Source organism: Trachemys scripta, chromosome 1, assembly GCF_013100865.1.
Source record: "Trachemys scripta elegans isolate TJP31775 chromosome 1, CAS_Tse_1.0, whole genome shotgun sequence".
Lineage (NCBI taxonomy): Eukaryota > Metazoa > Chordata > Testudines > Emydidae > Trachemys > Trachemys scripta.
The window spans coordinates 202,404,957-202,422,327 of NC_048298.1; the positions used below are offsets into that span (position 1 = coordinate 202,404,957).

The 17,371-nt window shown below is 40.3% G+C and overlaps 1 protein-coding gene across 15 annotated transcripts in view; it reads left to right on the plus strand.

Moving 5' to 3' along the window:
- The window catches only part of DMD (dystrophin), a 1,855,422-nt gene that overhangs the window by 1,747,115 nt on the left and 90,936 nt on the right, over positions 1 to 17,371 (plus strand). For all 15 annotated transcript variants that reach the window (XM_034754682.1, XM_034754655.1, XM_034754674.1 and 12 more), the window contains one exon: positions 4,605 to 4,666. In XM_034754682.1, the coding sequence (XP_034610573.1) occupies positions 4,605 to 4,666 (62 nt within the window). The remainder of the gene's footprint in view (positions 1 to 4,604; positions 4,667 to 17,371) is intronic.

Sequence of the window (17,371 nt, forward strand, 5' to 3'; positions counted from 1 at the left end):
ATTTGCTGCCAGTGTTTTTCAAAGATAATACAAGCTGAAAAGGGGGCAAAGCCATTTATTTTTACTCAAACTGGGCATATTTTAATAGAGAACTGATAGTTTAGTTTATCATTCATCGCATCAGTTCAAGTTTTTATCATGCTGCTTTGTCATCTCTTCTGACAATAATCAGGGGTTCATCTTTGTACTCCTGGCAATGATAGAGAAGTTGTGTTGGTTATATGCAGATATAGGATGGCAAAGTGTTTTTGCAAAGTTCTCTATGCACCTGAATCCTATTCAGAAAAATCTTTGCTATCCCAGTGTTGTGTTACTCATGATTTAAAAAAAAAAAAATTTGCTTAATCATCTATCACCATCCCATAAGGACTGAGTTGAGACTACCAAATTCATTTAATACAGTTCATTTAATACAGGGATTCTCAAACAGGGGGTCAGGAGGTTATTACATGGGGGGTCACGAGCTGTCAGCCTCCACCCCAAACCCCACTTTGCCTCCAGCATTTATAATGGTGTTAAATATATAAACAAGTGTTTTTAATTGATAAGGGGAGTCGCACTCCGAGGCTTGCTATGTGAAAGGTGTCACCGGTACAATAGTTTGAGAACCACTGATTTAATAAGTCGCATCATATGTACAAAGATGGTGCTTTTATCTCACTGAACTATCTATGAATTTTAGTGTGCCAATCACCATTCCACCGCTATCATCTGTTGTTCTTCCAGGCCTATCTTTATTCTTCTTTCCCCTTTTGCATCTTGATAAGCTAGAGAGGCATGAACCTGTAATGTTTCTCTGACTTTATAGGGTCTAGTTCCTAACCAGAGTTAGGAAATATGGCAAACATTTTTCAGCAGATCTGTTAAAGATGGTAGTGTTCCCAAGTGTCTTTGAGACAGCCTAGAATTGCTGAGCTGGCATTTCAGATGGTGTTCACAATACACACCCCCTCCCACAGCCAACCCCAAAGCTTACAATTAAATGGCCTTTGAAAATGGCAAAGAGGCTTATGAAGGATAGTCTCGATGGAATCTAACCTTTCCTTGAGCTGTACATGTGTTTGGAATTGTTGATAACTTTCTGTGGTGAAAATGTTCAGGAAGAGGCAACACTTTTTAGTTAGAATGAAAAAGCTGCAGCCTTCTTGTGTTCTGCATGTAAAGTACCAGCAAAATCTGCCCTTATTCTTCACAGGCACTCAACCTTTACAGAGTTGGAATGCAGGGTTTCCTTAAAACACTGACTTTCATACAAGAGTGAGAGGGATACCTCCAGTTCTAGAGTCCAGCTCTCACTGTCTTGTAAGATATGAGTTTGATAGTCTCAGCTGAATTGCCTGTGGATATAATAAAAACCTGATACACAGCATTCAGCCCAGTGGATAATCATTGCTTAAGAGAAGGCAAAGAAATGAGCTACCATGGATACTGACTAGACATTCATCCCTATAGAAAGGGGTATTTCCTTCAGTGTGGGACTGAGGTCAATGAAAGGGCAAATAGACGAGGGGGTTCATTTGCCCTGCAGATTTTAGCTTTGTGTAGTTCACTTGTGGGTAAATGGAGAAAACCAATTTCTAGTAGGGGCTGTGCCCTTTTGCATTGTATGCATAAAATGTATAGATGACTATGCAGTGTTTATCAAAAATGCATAAAACCAGTGCTTGTGAATCATGCCAGGTTGACGGCATTGGAGACTAAAGTGCTCTGCAGAGCAGTCTGAGACAACCAAACTCATTTCACTTGGAAAATTAGGTAGCTTATTTTAAAAGAGAAATACAGCTCTGATGCAATCAGTGGGTAAACTTTCTCCTAGTATTTCTACGTGATTTGACATACTGATCAACGGTACACTAACTACTCCAACACCCAAACACCACATGGAAGATGGCGTTGTAGAAAATGAAGAGACATGAAAGAATGATCGATGCTTATATAATAGGGATTTCTGGTTACAAGAAGAGTGGTCAGCAGTAGAGAGAAATTCCTCACACTACCCCACGTATATGTCTCAACCCTGATCTGGAGGAGACATCCCTATGTAATTCTTGACTTCTGTGCTAAGAATTCACAACAGGTTACCAGTTGCGGTCAAAATAATGTTATATAGATGTTGAGCAGCCATCAGATGTAACAACTTCTGGTCACTTAACCTAGTTCTGTATCCATTTACCAAAGTCCTGAATCATGTAGTTTCTCAATGGAGTTCTTTTACACTGAGGCTTTTTTCCTCCCCAGAACTACTTCCTAGTAAGCAGAGGCTTTTTATAGCCAAAATTGCAATTAATGTATTGATTCTCTAAAATATTTTTCAACTTTTATTCATTTTCTTTGCAAATGCAGTTTAGCTGTATCCAAGTTCACTGTAATCAGCTAATGCTGTATTCTCACCCCATGTTTCCTATCTCTGTCACAAGTGGTAGGGAATACAGGAAATCAGATGAGTCTGAGACGGATCCATAGGTTTTCTTAAACTTTTATTCTGGGTTTCTTATTTTATGCTTTTAAAAAACAAAACAAAACTCACAATCAATCTCAGTTCAGCCTGTGTATTTGCAGTCATCAACTGTTGCTCTCTGCTGTGATGTCAATGAGCAATAATGCAAGACCTTTGTGGTGTTCCCATCTCCTTCTCCCTCTTTCACTGTATGCAATCTCTACCATTATAAAGGGAAGAGAGCGTCTGAGGTCAATGAGGAATAGTTTTCTTTAAAATCTTGTATCCTTCTCGTGCATTCTATTATTTATTTTTTTCTATTGTAATAGTCTGTGATCCCTCAACATTGGTCTTTGCTGTGACTTCACTGCAAAGCTTGGAAATCATTACAAACAAGAAGCATGTCAAAGAATGTTGAATGTAGAGTTCAGTCAGTAAAAGGTTCACTTGTGCCAACTAACCAACCCTCTCCTTTAAGTAGGAAGCTAGACCAAATAGAAGGTATGTCATTCTAATTGTTTCACAAGAATCCCAGTACAGATTTTGCCCCTTTTTAGGTTAGATTGTGCTAGAGAGCACAAATTGGTAAACAGGAAGGAGCAGCCTTCTCCAAAGCTTTGTTTCTAAGTCCATTGATGTTGATGGGAGCTTCTGCACTGACTTCACTGAGCTCTGGATCAGGTCCTGCCCTTCTCCCCATACTTTTTGTGCCAATCTGCAGGCAGAGGAGCAGTCCCCTTGCTCCTCAAATGCAGGGACTGCAGTTGTGATCAGCCTTCCTGGGGCGCCTTGTGAAAGAGCTAGTCACAGTTTGGCGCTCACAAGTTTCAAAACTTTTCCTTTCACTTTCTTGCAGCCTCCCTTTAATATATCTGGAGATTACATGACCAGTCCTCTACTGGCAGGAGAATAAACAAGTGACTTTTCAATCTCAGATTTCTATCATAATGTTATATATGATCACATATTTTAGTAACTTCCAGTTTAAAAAATCATAAAATATGTAACCTCAGGAGGCCTAAATCATTGTTACACTCACTAACTCACACTTTAGTTTGGTGGTTTTCTCTCATGATACATGCTTGTTGGCATCACACTTTGTTGTAAAGCTAACGGCTGCTTGATTCAATGCAGAGAATGTCCAATTTGCATTCTGGTCATACTGTGTATTCTGCAGGCGTTCAAAATCCCTTTTTAGTTGTTTTTTGTGCTTTCCGAAGGCACTGCCTCTTGAAATTTGTGATGGACCTAGGGCAGGAGATGGAATTCCAGCTTGAATTCAAAGAAACAGAAATTGCAGCAACAAGAACAGGAAAGGGGGAAAAAATCAATGTTTGGGATAGAACACATTGGGCTTAGAAGCAGTTTAAGGGGCTGCTGATTCAATAGAATTTAACATGGGTTTTTGGTACAACCATTTGAAGTGGAATGTAGGACAGCAGTTGTAGCTGACATCTCATCCACTAATTGAATAGTGAACACTTAAAATAGAGCAGGTCAAATCCTTCATATGTTTCATTGAAAAACTGAAAAAAAAATTGACAAAACTGTTCATTAAATATTATTGTCATTTTTGAACAATTCTATATGGAGGAGTATAGGGTTGCTGTATTTAAAATAAAGTCCATTTTATAAATTAGTCTAATTAGAAATGGAACCCAAACCACTGAACCCCCATAGTTTTGGGATTGTGTATAGTTTAGATGTAACTATTGCATCTTGAGCCCATCACTAAATATAATGGGCCAAATTCATACCTAGTGTTACAAATAGACATATCGACCATCGGTCACACTTCCTGCTCTAATCCCCAAAGATGACATTGTGGCATTCTATACATCGTCAAGGTTTAGATGCTGCACTGCTCGTTATGTAATATGGTAGTAGGAGAGAGAAATTTAGCTTCAAAACTGATGGAAGAAAACCCACCTATCATAACAAAAAACTATGAATTTTTGTGATTTTGGCTGGGAAAAATTCCAACATCATTGCTATCACATACACATATATTCTGCTCTGTGAATAAACATTTAATCATTGAATTGTACAGCTACTAAATATGGATATCTATTTAAGGAAAGATCTGCAAAGAGAAGTGTCCAACTGTCTTAGGGAAAGCTCTACCGTACGTATTTCATTCTAAAACCTTCATATTTTTATGTTTTAGCCATGAGACACAAACGACCTGCTGGGATCATCCTAAAATGACTGAGCTCTACCAGTCTTTAGGTAAGAGAGATCTACTAATTTCCTGTAATTAAACTAATTGTTAAGACAATGATTTCCCAAGGATATTCCCCTGTGTGTTATTCAGAAATTGAAGTTAAGTAAAGATCAGACACATTCCAGGTCAATATGGGATCAAGATAAGATTTTTCTTTCAAAGGAATATAAAGAAAATAATTAACTTTAAATTAAATATTATATTGAGTTTATTTGTAATGCAGGTACCTCTTGCGGATTGTTTGCCTAGAAATTCTGGGGCAAATAAATAAATAAACCCAAGCTCTTATACCACCTCATCTATTTTTAAAAAGGCTAAATTAAAATCAAGCCAAGTTGCTGATAATTTTGACTTCATGCTGGTTGGAAGCCAGTGGAAGCCATTTGCCAATCTGTGTTACCTCTACATTCTTTTCACAGTGTTTTCAATACTTGGAACGCCTGGTAGCTGTCATGATGTCATTGTGAGCATACAAAATAGTTGCCTGTTATGACTTCAGGGTTTTTTTAAGCAGTCTCGGATTTTATTAACAGGTGCACAGCTATGTGATGTAATGGACTTATCCATACCCCACTGTGGGCCCACCTTGGTTGCAACTTCAAGCTTTCTTCTGATTTTAATTGCCACTGCTCATATACAATAGAAGGCACAGTCAAAAATAAATTATTTTCTTTTTTAAAAAAATCATCAATATTTCTCCCCTTATACAAATAAATCACTAGTAAAGAACACAGGAATTAAGTGAGGTGTAATAATCTAGACACTTTATTATTTTACAACATGCAGCATTTTATAATTTGCAACTAATGTAAAAATAGAGCTGTGAATGTCAAGAGGGATAATGTATAAATTAAGGCTAACTGAGGGCAAAAGCCGAACAAGTATTCTCTGGCCATATAGATATAACTTAATGCATTCATTTGCCTCCTTTATATTTCCATTGTAAAAGTGAATGGTTTCCCATATTAGTTCCCAATGTTGTATCTGAGATGCAAATACCATTTAGTGATGAATGGTTCTGTACAGTATTTTGGGTATATCAGAACCATATGTGAACTATCCAGACTATAATCTGGAAATCGCATGAAATTTTTGATGCTGTTGCTGGTCAGGTCCGAAATACCGTGATACACCTCTACCCTGATATAACGCGACCCGATATAACACGGTAAAGCAGCGCTCCAGGGGAGCGGGGCTGCGTGCTCCAGTGGATCAAAGCAAGTTCAATATAACGCGGTTTCACCTATAATGCGGTAAGATTTTTTTGGCTCCTGAGGACAGCGTTATATCGGGGTAGAGGTGTATTTCTCACGGTATTTACTGCAATTGAACTAAGTTTCTGTTGAAAAACAAGTGAACAGGTACAGGAAAATGAGGGAGAAAAAAATTCTGTTTGAGGTCAGTTCAAGGATCAAATCAGTATCTAATACAATTTTCCCATCACTGTGAATGTTACCTGAATATCAAGTGTTCAAGGAATTTTTTACTTCTTGTGGTATAAAGGTAGAAACCATTTAGACAGATCTTCTTTTCACTTCCATTTTATTCAAGGAGATTTTTCCTACAGTGGCCATTTTTTCTTTTTCCTTTTAAAGAACTATATTCAAGAAAAGTGTGTGTGAGAGAGGGAGACATTGGAGGTATATCTGAAATGTCAGTTTTCTTCTTGGCCAACGTTTTTATTTCTCTTTGGGATGGGATAAAAATGGTGATTACTGATACCTACATACGCCAAGATCCATAAATGTATTTTGGAGCCTAAATACATTTTGAAATCAATGCAAGTTAGTAGCCTAAATACGTTTTGTGGATCTGGGCCATAGATTTTAGCTGTGAATGTGTAGTATGCGTTTTTGCAAACTGGGTGTTGGCATATGGGAACAAGATGAGGATGAAGTGTTTCTTTGTGTATCACCATATAGAGTCAAACTCTGACAACATTGCTGCTGAGTAACCTGCAGACTTTTGTTTTGGAATTGGGTATAATCAGCCCAGCCTAACTCTCATATAAATTGCATAATAGCAGCATAACCCATTTACTCTTGAGCAGAACCCTTAATGTGTTTTTAGTGCTCTGCTTTGCCTCAGGTCAAAACTGGTAATAATGTGATGTTTGAAGTCTTTTGCAGACTTCAGTAATATTTTATGTGAAAAGATATTATTAAATCAGATTTTGCATTGTACACTTGTTAGTTCCTATTATTCCCCCACATCAGATTCTAAATTTTGTTTCTTGTTCATATGAAGGAGTTTTACTGAAGAGCTTTAGTTGTCATGTTGCAGATTATCTGGCTTTGTAGAAGTACAGTAACATATATGGTTTCACAAGCCAGGTACATGCAATGCAATATGCCAGGCCAAGCCCATCAGCTATGTCAGTCTTCCTTCCCATTTTTCAAATTCCTGCCACTAGCCTGCAGGGAATAATCTTTCTGAATGATATAACTCTTTGTACATCACAAAATATTGACAGATGGGATGCCTTTCTATAAAGTTAGCACATTTTTCCATTGCTTCTAGTACATCATAACTTGTGAGGCAATCCTCTTGTGTAATTTACATCCTTACAAATTACTGAGAGCTTATTTTTTTTCAGTAACTAAGGAAAATAAAGATTACAACACCACACCCGAGGGGAAGCTAGCTTTCCTCCTACTCTTTTTTCCCTGCAGTAACAGCAGACTTCTAGGTAAAATGGGGAGTGGGTTTCTGTGTCGTTCCCCCCCATCACCCTCCATCAGCTCCAGTTCATCCAGTTCACACACCTGGAAGTCACTGGATTGAACTTTGATCCATGAATTGAATTCCAAGTACCAAAAATAATTTCCCATAGCATTTTTCTAGTATGGCTGAAGATTTTCTGTTCTGATCAGGTTTTTGGTGTTTATGAAAATAAAAATAAATCAAGCAACCTTTCATTCAGTTTAGATTTAATAAGATAATTATTTTACACTAACAGAAGAACATGCTATTGTCATAAAGTATCAGACCACTGGTCCATCTAGTCAAGTATCCTGTCTCTAACAGTGGCTGCTTCAGAGGAAGGCAAAAGAAGGCCAGAGTATGCAATTATATAATAATCTGTCTTTAGGGGAAATTTCTTCCTAGATCTCTCAGGCTGATGCCCTGAAGCAATAAAATGTATAGTGATAACTGTAACATTTGTTTTGGATTTTAACAAGTGTTTAAGAAATTACATACTTTTCTCATTGGTTGTTCTTTATTATAAAGTTTTTCCTTTTGAACTGTTTTTAAAAAGTGCTTTCCACTGTAGTGTTTTTCTTATTATTTAAACAATTAGCATATTGTACCATAGAGAGATTGCTTACAATTATTTATTTTGGTTTCTATTAAGTGCCTATTCCTGGCTCTAAACATGCTATTTTTTCACCCTTCATATAAAGTTACCACGTGCCATAAGTACTCCATCACTGCTGAATGGCTTTTTTGTTTGTTCTGCAATCACATTAAAGTGTCAGTAAGGAGTTGGGATAATGACCTCAGCTGCATCACTTAATTTACCTACTAGATGTTGATCCTCTGGTTATGTAAATGAAGTATATGACAAAAGCAAATACTCTAATGGAAAAAGTTAGTAAAAATTAGTGATGTGTGAACTTCAGAAGGTTTAGAGTTTTGATTCAGGTTCACGTCCCACTGTTCGGATTCATATTACAGTAGACACTGCCTGCACCCATCTCCAATCTACACCCTCTCCAGTATTCCAGTCATTGCTCCAATTGCTTTCCATTCCAACGGTGAACTTGCAATAAATTCACTTCTTCACCATTGTAATCCTCTTCTGCATTTTCCCTGACTCAGATTTCCCCACCTCTCTCAATATTTTAATGGTCCCAGAGCATCACTGCAATCAAATTTTGCACACTTGTAGAGGTGTTACCTATTTACATTCTGTGTCCCAGAGAAAGCAAGAAGTTTAATTCCCACTTCCCAAAGTGTGAGAGAAAATAAATATTGAATAAATTCTCTCAGATTATCCTTTCTAGTGTCAACATTCATCTAAAAGCAGCCTGTCCTCTTGAGGATGATCATAGAATCATAGACTTTAAGGTCAGAAGGGACCATTATGATCGTCTAGTCTGACCTCCAACACAACACAGGCCACAGAGTCTCACCCACCCACTCCTGTAACAAACCCCTAACCTATGTTTGAGCTATTGAAGTCCTCAAATCGTTTAAAGACTTCAAGGTGCAGAGACTCCTCCAGCAAGTGACCCTTGCCCCACGCTGCAGAGGAAGGCGAAAACCCCCCAGGGCCTCTGCCAATCTGCCCTGGAGGAAAATTCCTTCCCGACCCCAAATATGACGATAAGTTAAACCCTGAACATGTGGGCAAGACTCACCAGCCAGACACCCGGGAAAGAATTCTCTGTAGTAACTCAGATCCCACTCTATTTAACATTCCATCACAGGCCATTGGGCATATTTACTGCTAATAGTCAAAGATCAAGTAATTGCCAAAATAAGGCTATCCCATCATACCATCCCCTTCATAAACTTATCAAGCTTAGTCTTGAAGCCAGATATGTCTTTTGCCCCCACTGCTCCCCTTGGAAGGCTGTTCCAGAACTTCACTCCTCTGATAGTTAGAAACCTTCACCTAATTTCAAGTCTAAACTTCCTGATGGCCAGTTTATATCCATTTGTTCTTGTGTCCACATTAGTACTGAGCTTAAATAATTCCTCTCCCTCCCTGGTATTTATCTCTCTGATATATTTATAGAGAGCAATCATATTTCCCCTCAGCCTTCTTTGGGTTAGGCTAAACAAGCCAAGCTCTTTGAGTCTCCTTTCATAAGACAGGTTTTCCATTCCTCATATCATCCTAGTAGCCCTTCTCTGTACTTGTTCCAGTTTGAATTCATCCTTCTTAAACATGGGAGACCAGAACTGCACACAGTATTCCAGATAAGGTCTCATCAGTGCCTTATATAACAGGACTAACACCTCCTTATCTCTACTGGAAATACCTCGCCTGATGCATCCCAGGACCACATTAGCTTTTTTCACAGCCATATCACATTGGCGGCTCATAGTCATCCTGTGATCAACCAATACTCTGAGGTCCTTCTTCTCCTCTGTTACTTCCAACTGATGTGTCCCCAGCTTATAACAAACATTCTTGTTGTTAATCCCTAAATGCATGACCTTGCACTTTTCACTATTAAATTTTATCCTATTACTTTTACTCCAGTTTACAATGTCATCCAGATCTTCCTGTCTGATATCACAGTCCTTCTCTGTATTGGCAATACCTCCCAGCTTGGTGTCATCTGTAAACTTTATTAGCACATTCCCACTTTTTGTGCTAAGGTCAGTAATAAAAAGATTAAATAAGATTGGTCCCAAAATTGATCCCTGAGGAATTTCACTAGTACCCTCCCTCCAGCCTGACAGTTCACTTTTCAGTATAAGCCGTTGTAGTCTCCCCTTTAATCAGTTCCTTATACACCTTTCAGTTTTCATATTGATCCCCATCTTTTCCAATTTAGCTAATAATTCCCCATGTGGAACCGTATCAAATGCCTTACTGAAATCAAGGTAAATTAGATCCACTGTGTTTCCTTTGTCTAAAAGATCAATTACCTTCTCAAAGAAGGAGATCAGGTTGGTTTGGCACGATCTACCTTTTGTAAAACCATGTTGTATTTTGTCGCAATTACCATTGATTTCAATGTCCTTAACTACTTTCTCCTTCAAAAAAATTTGCATACCACAAATGTCCAACTAACAGGCCGGTAGTTACCCAAATCACTTCTTTTTCCTTTCTGAAAAATAGGAATTATGTTAGCAATTCTCCAGTCATACGGTACAACCCCTGAGTTTACAGATTCATTAAAAATTCTTGCTAAAGGTCTTGCAATATCATGTGCCAGTTCCTTTAATATTCTTGGATGAAGATTATCTGGGCCCCCCAATTTAGTCCCATTAAGCTGTTTGAGTTTGGCTTCTACCTCGGATGTGGTAATATCTACCTCCATATCCTCATTCCCATTTGTCATCCTACCATTATCTCTAAGCTCCCCATTAGCCTAATTAAAGACTGAGGCAAAGTATTTGTTTAGATCTTGGGCCATGCCTAGATTATCCTTAACCTCTACTCCATCTTCAGTGTTTAGCGGTCCCACTTCTTCTTTCTTTGTTTTCTTCTTATTTATATGGCTAGAGAACCTTTTACTATTGGTTTTAATTCCCTTTGCAAGGTCCAACTCTACGTGACTTTTGGCCTTTCTCACTTTATCCCCACATGTTCTGACCTCAATAAGGTAGCTTTCCTTGCTGATCCCTCCCATCTTCTACTCCTTGTAGGCTTTCTGCTTTTTCTTAATCACCTCTCTGAGATGCTTGCTCATCCAGCTTGGTCTACAACTCCTGCCTATGAATTTTTTCCCCTTTCTTGGGTTGCAGGCTTCTGATAGTTTCTGCAACTTTGACTTGAAGTCATTCCAGGCCTCCTCTGGCTTTAGATCCACAAGTTCTTCAGTCCAATCCACTTCCATAACTAATTTCCTTAATCTTTTAAAGTTAGCCCTTTTGAAATAAAAAACCCTAGTCACAAATCTATTTTTGTTTATCCTTCCATTTAGTTTGAACTGAATTCGATCATGATCGCTCGAACCAAGGTTGTCCCCACAACCATTAATTCTATGAGGTCCTCACTACTCACCAAAACCAAATCTAAAATGGTATCCCCTCTTGTTGGTTCAGCAACTAGTTTCTGAAGGAATCCATCAGCTATCACATCTAGGAAAATCTGAGCCCTATTATTATTACTAGCACTTGTTCTCCAGTCTATATCTGGGAAGTTAAGGACTCCCATGATCACACAATTCCCATTAATATTTACTACATTAAAAACATTAAAGAGGTCTCTATCCATATCCAAATTAGATCCTGGTGCTCTATAGCACACCCCAAGCTTTCTCCCCCAATGTGATTTTGCCCAGGCAGACTCTGTCTTATCCATTCCATCACTTCTTATTTCTTTACAGTCTACCTCATCACTGATTATACAATGCTACTCCATCACCTTTGCCTTTATTTCTGTCTTTCCTAAACAGCACATACCCTTCAATACCTGTACTCCAGTCATGACTACTATTCCACCATGTTTCTGTTATCCCTATAATATCTGGTTTCACTTCCTGCACCAGTAACTCTAGTTCTTCCATTTTGTTACCTAGGCTCCTCGCATTGGTGTACAAACATCTTAATTTTTGCTGTTTGGCTTCGCTCTCATTGTTTACCTGATTAGGCACAGACATTCTATTGCCAGTATCACCTGTTAGACTAGTATCTACACTACTCTTCCTCCTTATGTCTATTCTCCTACCCACGGCTGTATCCTTTCTTACTTCATTTTCTTCCCTCTCAATGTTAAAATCCAGTGTGTAGATTACCTGGACATCTCCCAACCATCTCCCCCAAATTCCTAGTTTAAAGATCTCTTAATCAGTTTTGCCAGCCTCCATCCTAGAAGTCTATTTCCCTCCCTGCTCAGGTGAAGTCCATCCCGAGAGAACAGGCCTCTGTTCATGAATGCCTCCCAATAGCCATACATCCCAAAGCCCTCCTTATAGCACCACTGCCTGAGCCATCTGTTGATCATCATAATCTTGTCACACCTTTGTTGCCCTTCTCTAGGAATAGGCAGAATCCCACTGAAGATCACCTGAGCCTTGATTTCCTTAAATGTCTTCTCCAGCCTGGCGTTGTCTTCTTTGATACGTTCCAGCAAGAATCTAGCAAGAATCATTTGTTCCTTTTAAACTCATGCCTAAAAATGCATGCACCTGTACTTTGTAATAATGGCCAAGTAAAACTTGCCCTTTTGTGTTTTAATGTTATGCTCACAAGTATCACCCTCCTCCAACATTCCCATGTAATGAGGGTATGAGTTACCTCAAGATACATTAGTGTCTCTGTAAACAGTAATTGCAGCAGCAGGATGCAGTCAGGAATGTCGACATATTCATCTGTTTATCTCTTGGGGTTTTTTACTGTTAAACCAAGGTAAAATGATACAAGAGGATAAAAGGCACTCATAGCCCTTGCTACTGGGTGCTGGTTTTCACCTGATTTCCCCTTTTCCCCCACAAAGAATTTCCATAGACTCTTATTACACTAGTAAATTTTACATGTAGACTTATTTTTCCTTCAGATTTTCTTCATATTTGGCATATTGATTTCCATGTCTGCATTTATATCTGCTCCTGTCTTTTCCACTCCATGCATCTGATGAAGTGGGTTCTAGCCCACGAAAGCTTATGCCCAAATAAATTTGTTAGTCTCTAAGGTGCCAAAAGGACTCATCATTTTTTATAAGATGTGCCCATCATAAAAATCAAGCAACTTATTTTCCTCTGAAATCCAATTAGAGTTGAATATGAGCTTTAAAAATGAATAAGAGCTTCAAAAAATGTTGTTTATGCTTTGATGTCATTATCAAGGTGTTTATAATCTGGATAGTTAAATTAGCTCGCCCTCAAAAAAATAAGACTTTTTGTGGGATTCTCAAAGAGCTTCCATGCTAGTCAGATCTAGTGATGGAGAAAGCTGCAGAGAGAGTAAATGCTATTTCTCCTCTGGGAGAAGTGACCTGTTTGATTCCTGGGAATGCTTGAAATGGAGTATAATAGTTTAGTTTGGGGGGGCAAATGCTTCCCTTCTGAAAGCTCTCTTCTTTGGCATTCAAAAATAGGTTTTATAACCACACAGTTTAGAATCACATAGCCACAATATCTGTTTTTATTTAGTTATAGGCATGTCTGTGGAACTGATCATGGTAGTATCCGTGCATATCCTTGAATTCCTGATTAATTTGCTATGAGGGTCTATAAACTAATGATTATAACTTTTTGCACAAAGTGGGGGAGACCTAGCATGGTGTTTGTATCATTTCATGTGAGTGCCTTGCACTCTCTCTCACATGCTCTCTCTCTTTCTTATTGTTCAAGTGCTGATCCCAGTGTGTGTTCCACTGTGGGATATGCGTGTGCAGGCATTGTCTGTTGGTTCCCACCTGTGCCCTTGCTCTCCTGGTGCTCTGCACCAATGATATAAGGGGCAACTGCCTCTCCAGTTTCTTCTAAGTTGGAACCCTCCAGTATGCAGAGCTGATCCTCTCTCTTCTTCCTGTAAATATTTCAAAGCCTTGTATAACTCTGAGTTTTATTGTTAGTATTGATAATAGTTTTACAAGTCTTAGCTAGTCATTAGTTAGAATTTCCTCTCGGGTTAAGCCTCCCAGTCTCCCATTTCAGGACTTAAATTATGCTCTGGATACTAGGCTTCAAAAACTGCATCTCCTGTCCCCTCTCCTTTTCAGTCAGTGACGACCAATAGTGCTGCCTGTACTGCCTTGGAGAAGTACATATCTCTGTTAAATGCAATATCTGTTGCTCTTTCCCCAGCCAACTGCAGCAAGCACAAGAATCTGTCTTCAGAAGTATCTTGTGGAGTGCTGAGGCCCCCGTTAGAGCTGGGCTCGAGAGACCCGCCCCTTGTACATTGGCCAGAGTCATCAAGGAGTCCACCTCCTATCACAGTGTTTGACTCAGGAGCAGGAAAAAGCAGGACTAAGGACCCTTCATCTAGGCCTTCTCACAAGAGTAGGGGACACTCTCATAAGCATAAAAACAGATTCCTTCCTAGATCTAAGAGGAAGGATCCCTCCCCGACCATCCAAGTCGGGCAAGTCTTTGTGTCCAGGCTACAAGAACATAGCCTCCCCCCAACCTCCAAGCTTCCTGGTCACGATTAGAAGGTACATGAGAAGATGCAAGGCTCCTACCATACCAGCCTCCACACCAACTATGGTACTGACTAAGATGTAGCACTGGGAACCAAAGAACCAAGAACAGTCGGGACTGACAAAAATCACTTGGTCGGAGATTCATTCATCGACTCTACTATCTCATTCCCATAGAGAATCACCAGCTACTAAAAGTTTTCTCACACTGCCTCCAGAGGAATAAGGCAACAAGATGCAACTTACAGAGGGGCTGGTGACTCTCACCACTCTAGAGCAGGGATTCTCAAACTTCATTGCACTGTGACCCCTTTCTGACAACAAAATTTACTACAGGACTCCAGGAGTGGGGACTTGAGCCCGCCCGAGCCCTGCCACCCCGGGCGGGGGGGGGGGGAGGGAGAGGGGGCAAAGCCCAAGCCACACCACCCTGGGTGGGGATGTGGGAGGGAGCCCAGCCCCAGATGGTGGAGCTTGAGCTTTGACTTTGGCCTCGGGCAGTGGGCTCGGGCTTTAGCTATGGGCTCCAGCAAGCCTAACGCCAGCCCTGGTGACCCCATTACAATGGGGTCATGACCCACAGTTTGAGAACCACTGCTCTAGAGTATATCTTCACCCTCCAAAATCTACAATCTCTCATGTTATCGAAACTAATTCTCACCAGGGAGATTCTAACACCAAGATGAGCAAGGGATTCAGGAATTCCATCTCTTAGCCCAGCCAGTAGCCATAGCTTTCCATCAGCTGTACTGACAGCACTGTAGATGGAGCTGGATCCGACTTTTTCATCATCAGGAGAGACACATATACTTGTGGAATTACTTTCACTTCTGCCTAGGGAGGTCAGGCCAGAGAGGGGATAAAGAACGGGCCTCATTCACTCAAGCAGCAGCCTCCTCCTAAGGACTGGTGGTATCCAATGCCGGGGCGATCACTGCAACATATTTTCAACCCCCTTATACTGGCCTTAATTGGACCCATGGTACCTAAAGTACCCTCCAACCCCACAAGAGATCAACAGAACTTCACCCTAAGTCTGTAGAAGAAGAACAACCAGATCTGCTGGTACCACCATGTGTGTCATCTTCCTCACCCAATGAGGCGGTTGCTTCAGCCTTGCCATCTCCAGATGACCACAGGCAATTCCAGGAGCTGCTACAGAGAGGAGCAGAAGAGCTCCCAAGCTCCTGAATGTCCTACAACCCATGTGATCTAGCCAACTAGCACTCCCAGTGAATGGAGCCATACTGGAACCAGCAAGGGCAGTAAGGCATATGCTGGCAATATGTGCCTGTACCTTCAAAGGGGCAGAAGAACTGTACTTTTGTCCCAGCAAAGGGAGCAAAGCGCTTGTTCACCCATTCTGCCGCTAATTCTCTGGTTGTCCCAGCAGCATCAGAAAGATCCAGGTGACACCAAAGGGCCATCTCTGCAGATAAGGAAGCCAAACATTTGGATGTTATGGGGAGGAACGTGTTTACATAAACCAGCCTCTAATTTAGAATATCAAACTATCAGGCTCTCCTAATAGTTTTCAATTTTCTGAATTATTCAAAGTTCCTGGACTTGAAGGACAAATTACTCCAGGAGGACAGGTCTCAATATTAAGAACTCATTAACGAAGGCTAGGTAGTGGCCAGAACCTGGTTAAAAGCTATGATTGAAGCAGCCGATATGACATCAAGATCAATGGCGACTGCTATAGTGATGATCCAGGAATTGTGGCTGCTCTTTTCAGGGAGATCCAAAATACCATGGAGGGCTTGACCTTCTCAACCATAAGGTGGACAACTCTTTGCACTCTCTAAAAGACTCTAGGGCAATCCTCTGCTCCCTGAGTACTCCGACTCCAAAGAGGAAATACAGTAAGCAGCCTGACAAACGGAGGCCTTTACCACAACCTTTCTACCAGCAGTGCTCTTACAAGCTGCATTCCTTCCACTTCAACTATAGCTACCCAGTCTCATCCCCAGCCAAAAGGCAATTTTGATGGAATGCTCAGGAGCTGAAAAACAATTATTCCGTTGATGTGACTGCTAAGTAGATGAACTCATCAATGTTCTCCACCGCATTTGACTCCCCCTGCATGGGGGTTTCTGATGGCATCTCTCTGAGGTTCAGGCCTTGGTCTTTTGTTATGAGACATTGTTTCACAGAGTGGGTGGAATCTTGGAAACCTTGGAGGTGGGGCTCAGATTCTCTGACCTCCCAAATGGCCCATTAGTTCCGAAGTCTTCTACAAATGTTAACCCCGTCAACTATCCGCATTCAATTGTTCCTGAATCTCTTGACTCAGGAGAATGCAAGGTCAAGCATCCCCACATAAATTCTCTTCTTCTCATGGCTTGGTATTTGGATGGGTGTCAAACCTAGAACATTGTTGCGTGGAAGATGAGCAAGTCATTCTCAATAGCAGAAAGGACTCCACCAGGAAATGTTACCTAGCCAAGTGGAAAATTTCTCTGTCTGGGTCCAGCAAAACCATATTTTGCCAGAGACAGCAAATATTCCCTCTATTTTGGACTGTCTCCTTATCTCAAGATGACTGGCCTCTCCCTCAGCTCGCTATAGGTTCATGTCTCATCTGTCAACAGACAGCTATTTTATCATTAACCCACCTGGTAATGACCAGGTTCCTAACAGACTTGATAAGAACCTTTCCATCAGTAACAAAACCAGACCCTCACTAGGATCTTAATTTAATACTTTTGACTCTCACTACACCTCCCTTTGAATTGCTGGCTACATGTTCAATGTCTCACTTTTCCTTGTTGCTGTCATTTCAGCCAGAAAGGAGGGTGAACTTGGGGGCCCAGTGGCCAATGCACCAAATGCAGTATTCCAGAAGGACAAATCTTGCTATGACTACACCCCAAATTCACCCCTAAGATACTTTCAGAATTTTACATAAACCAGTCAGTTCACTTACCTGTGTTTT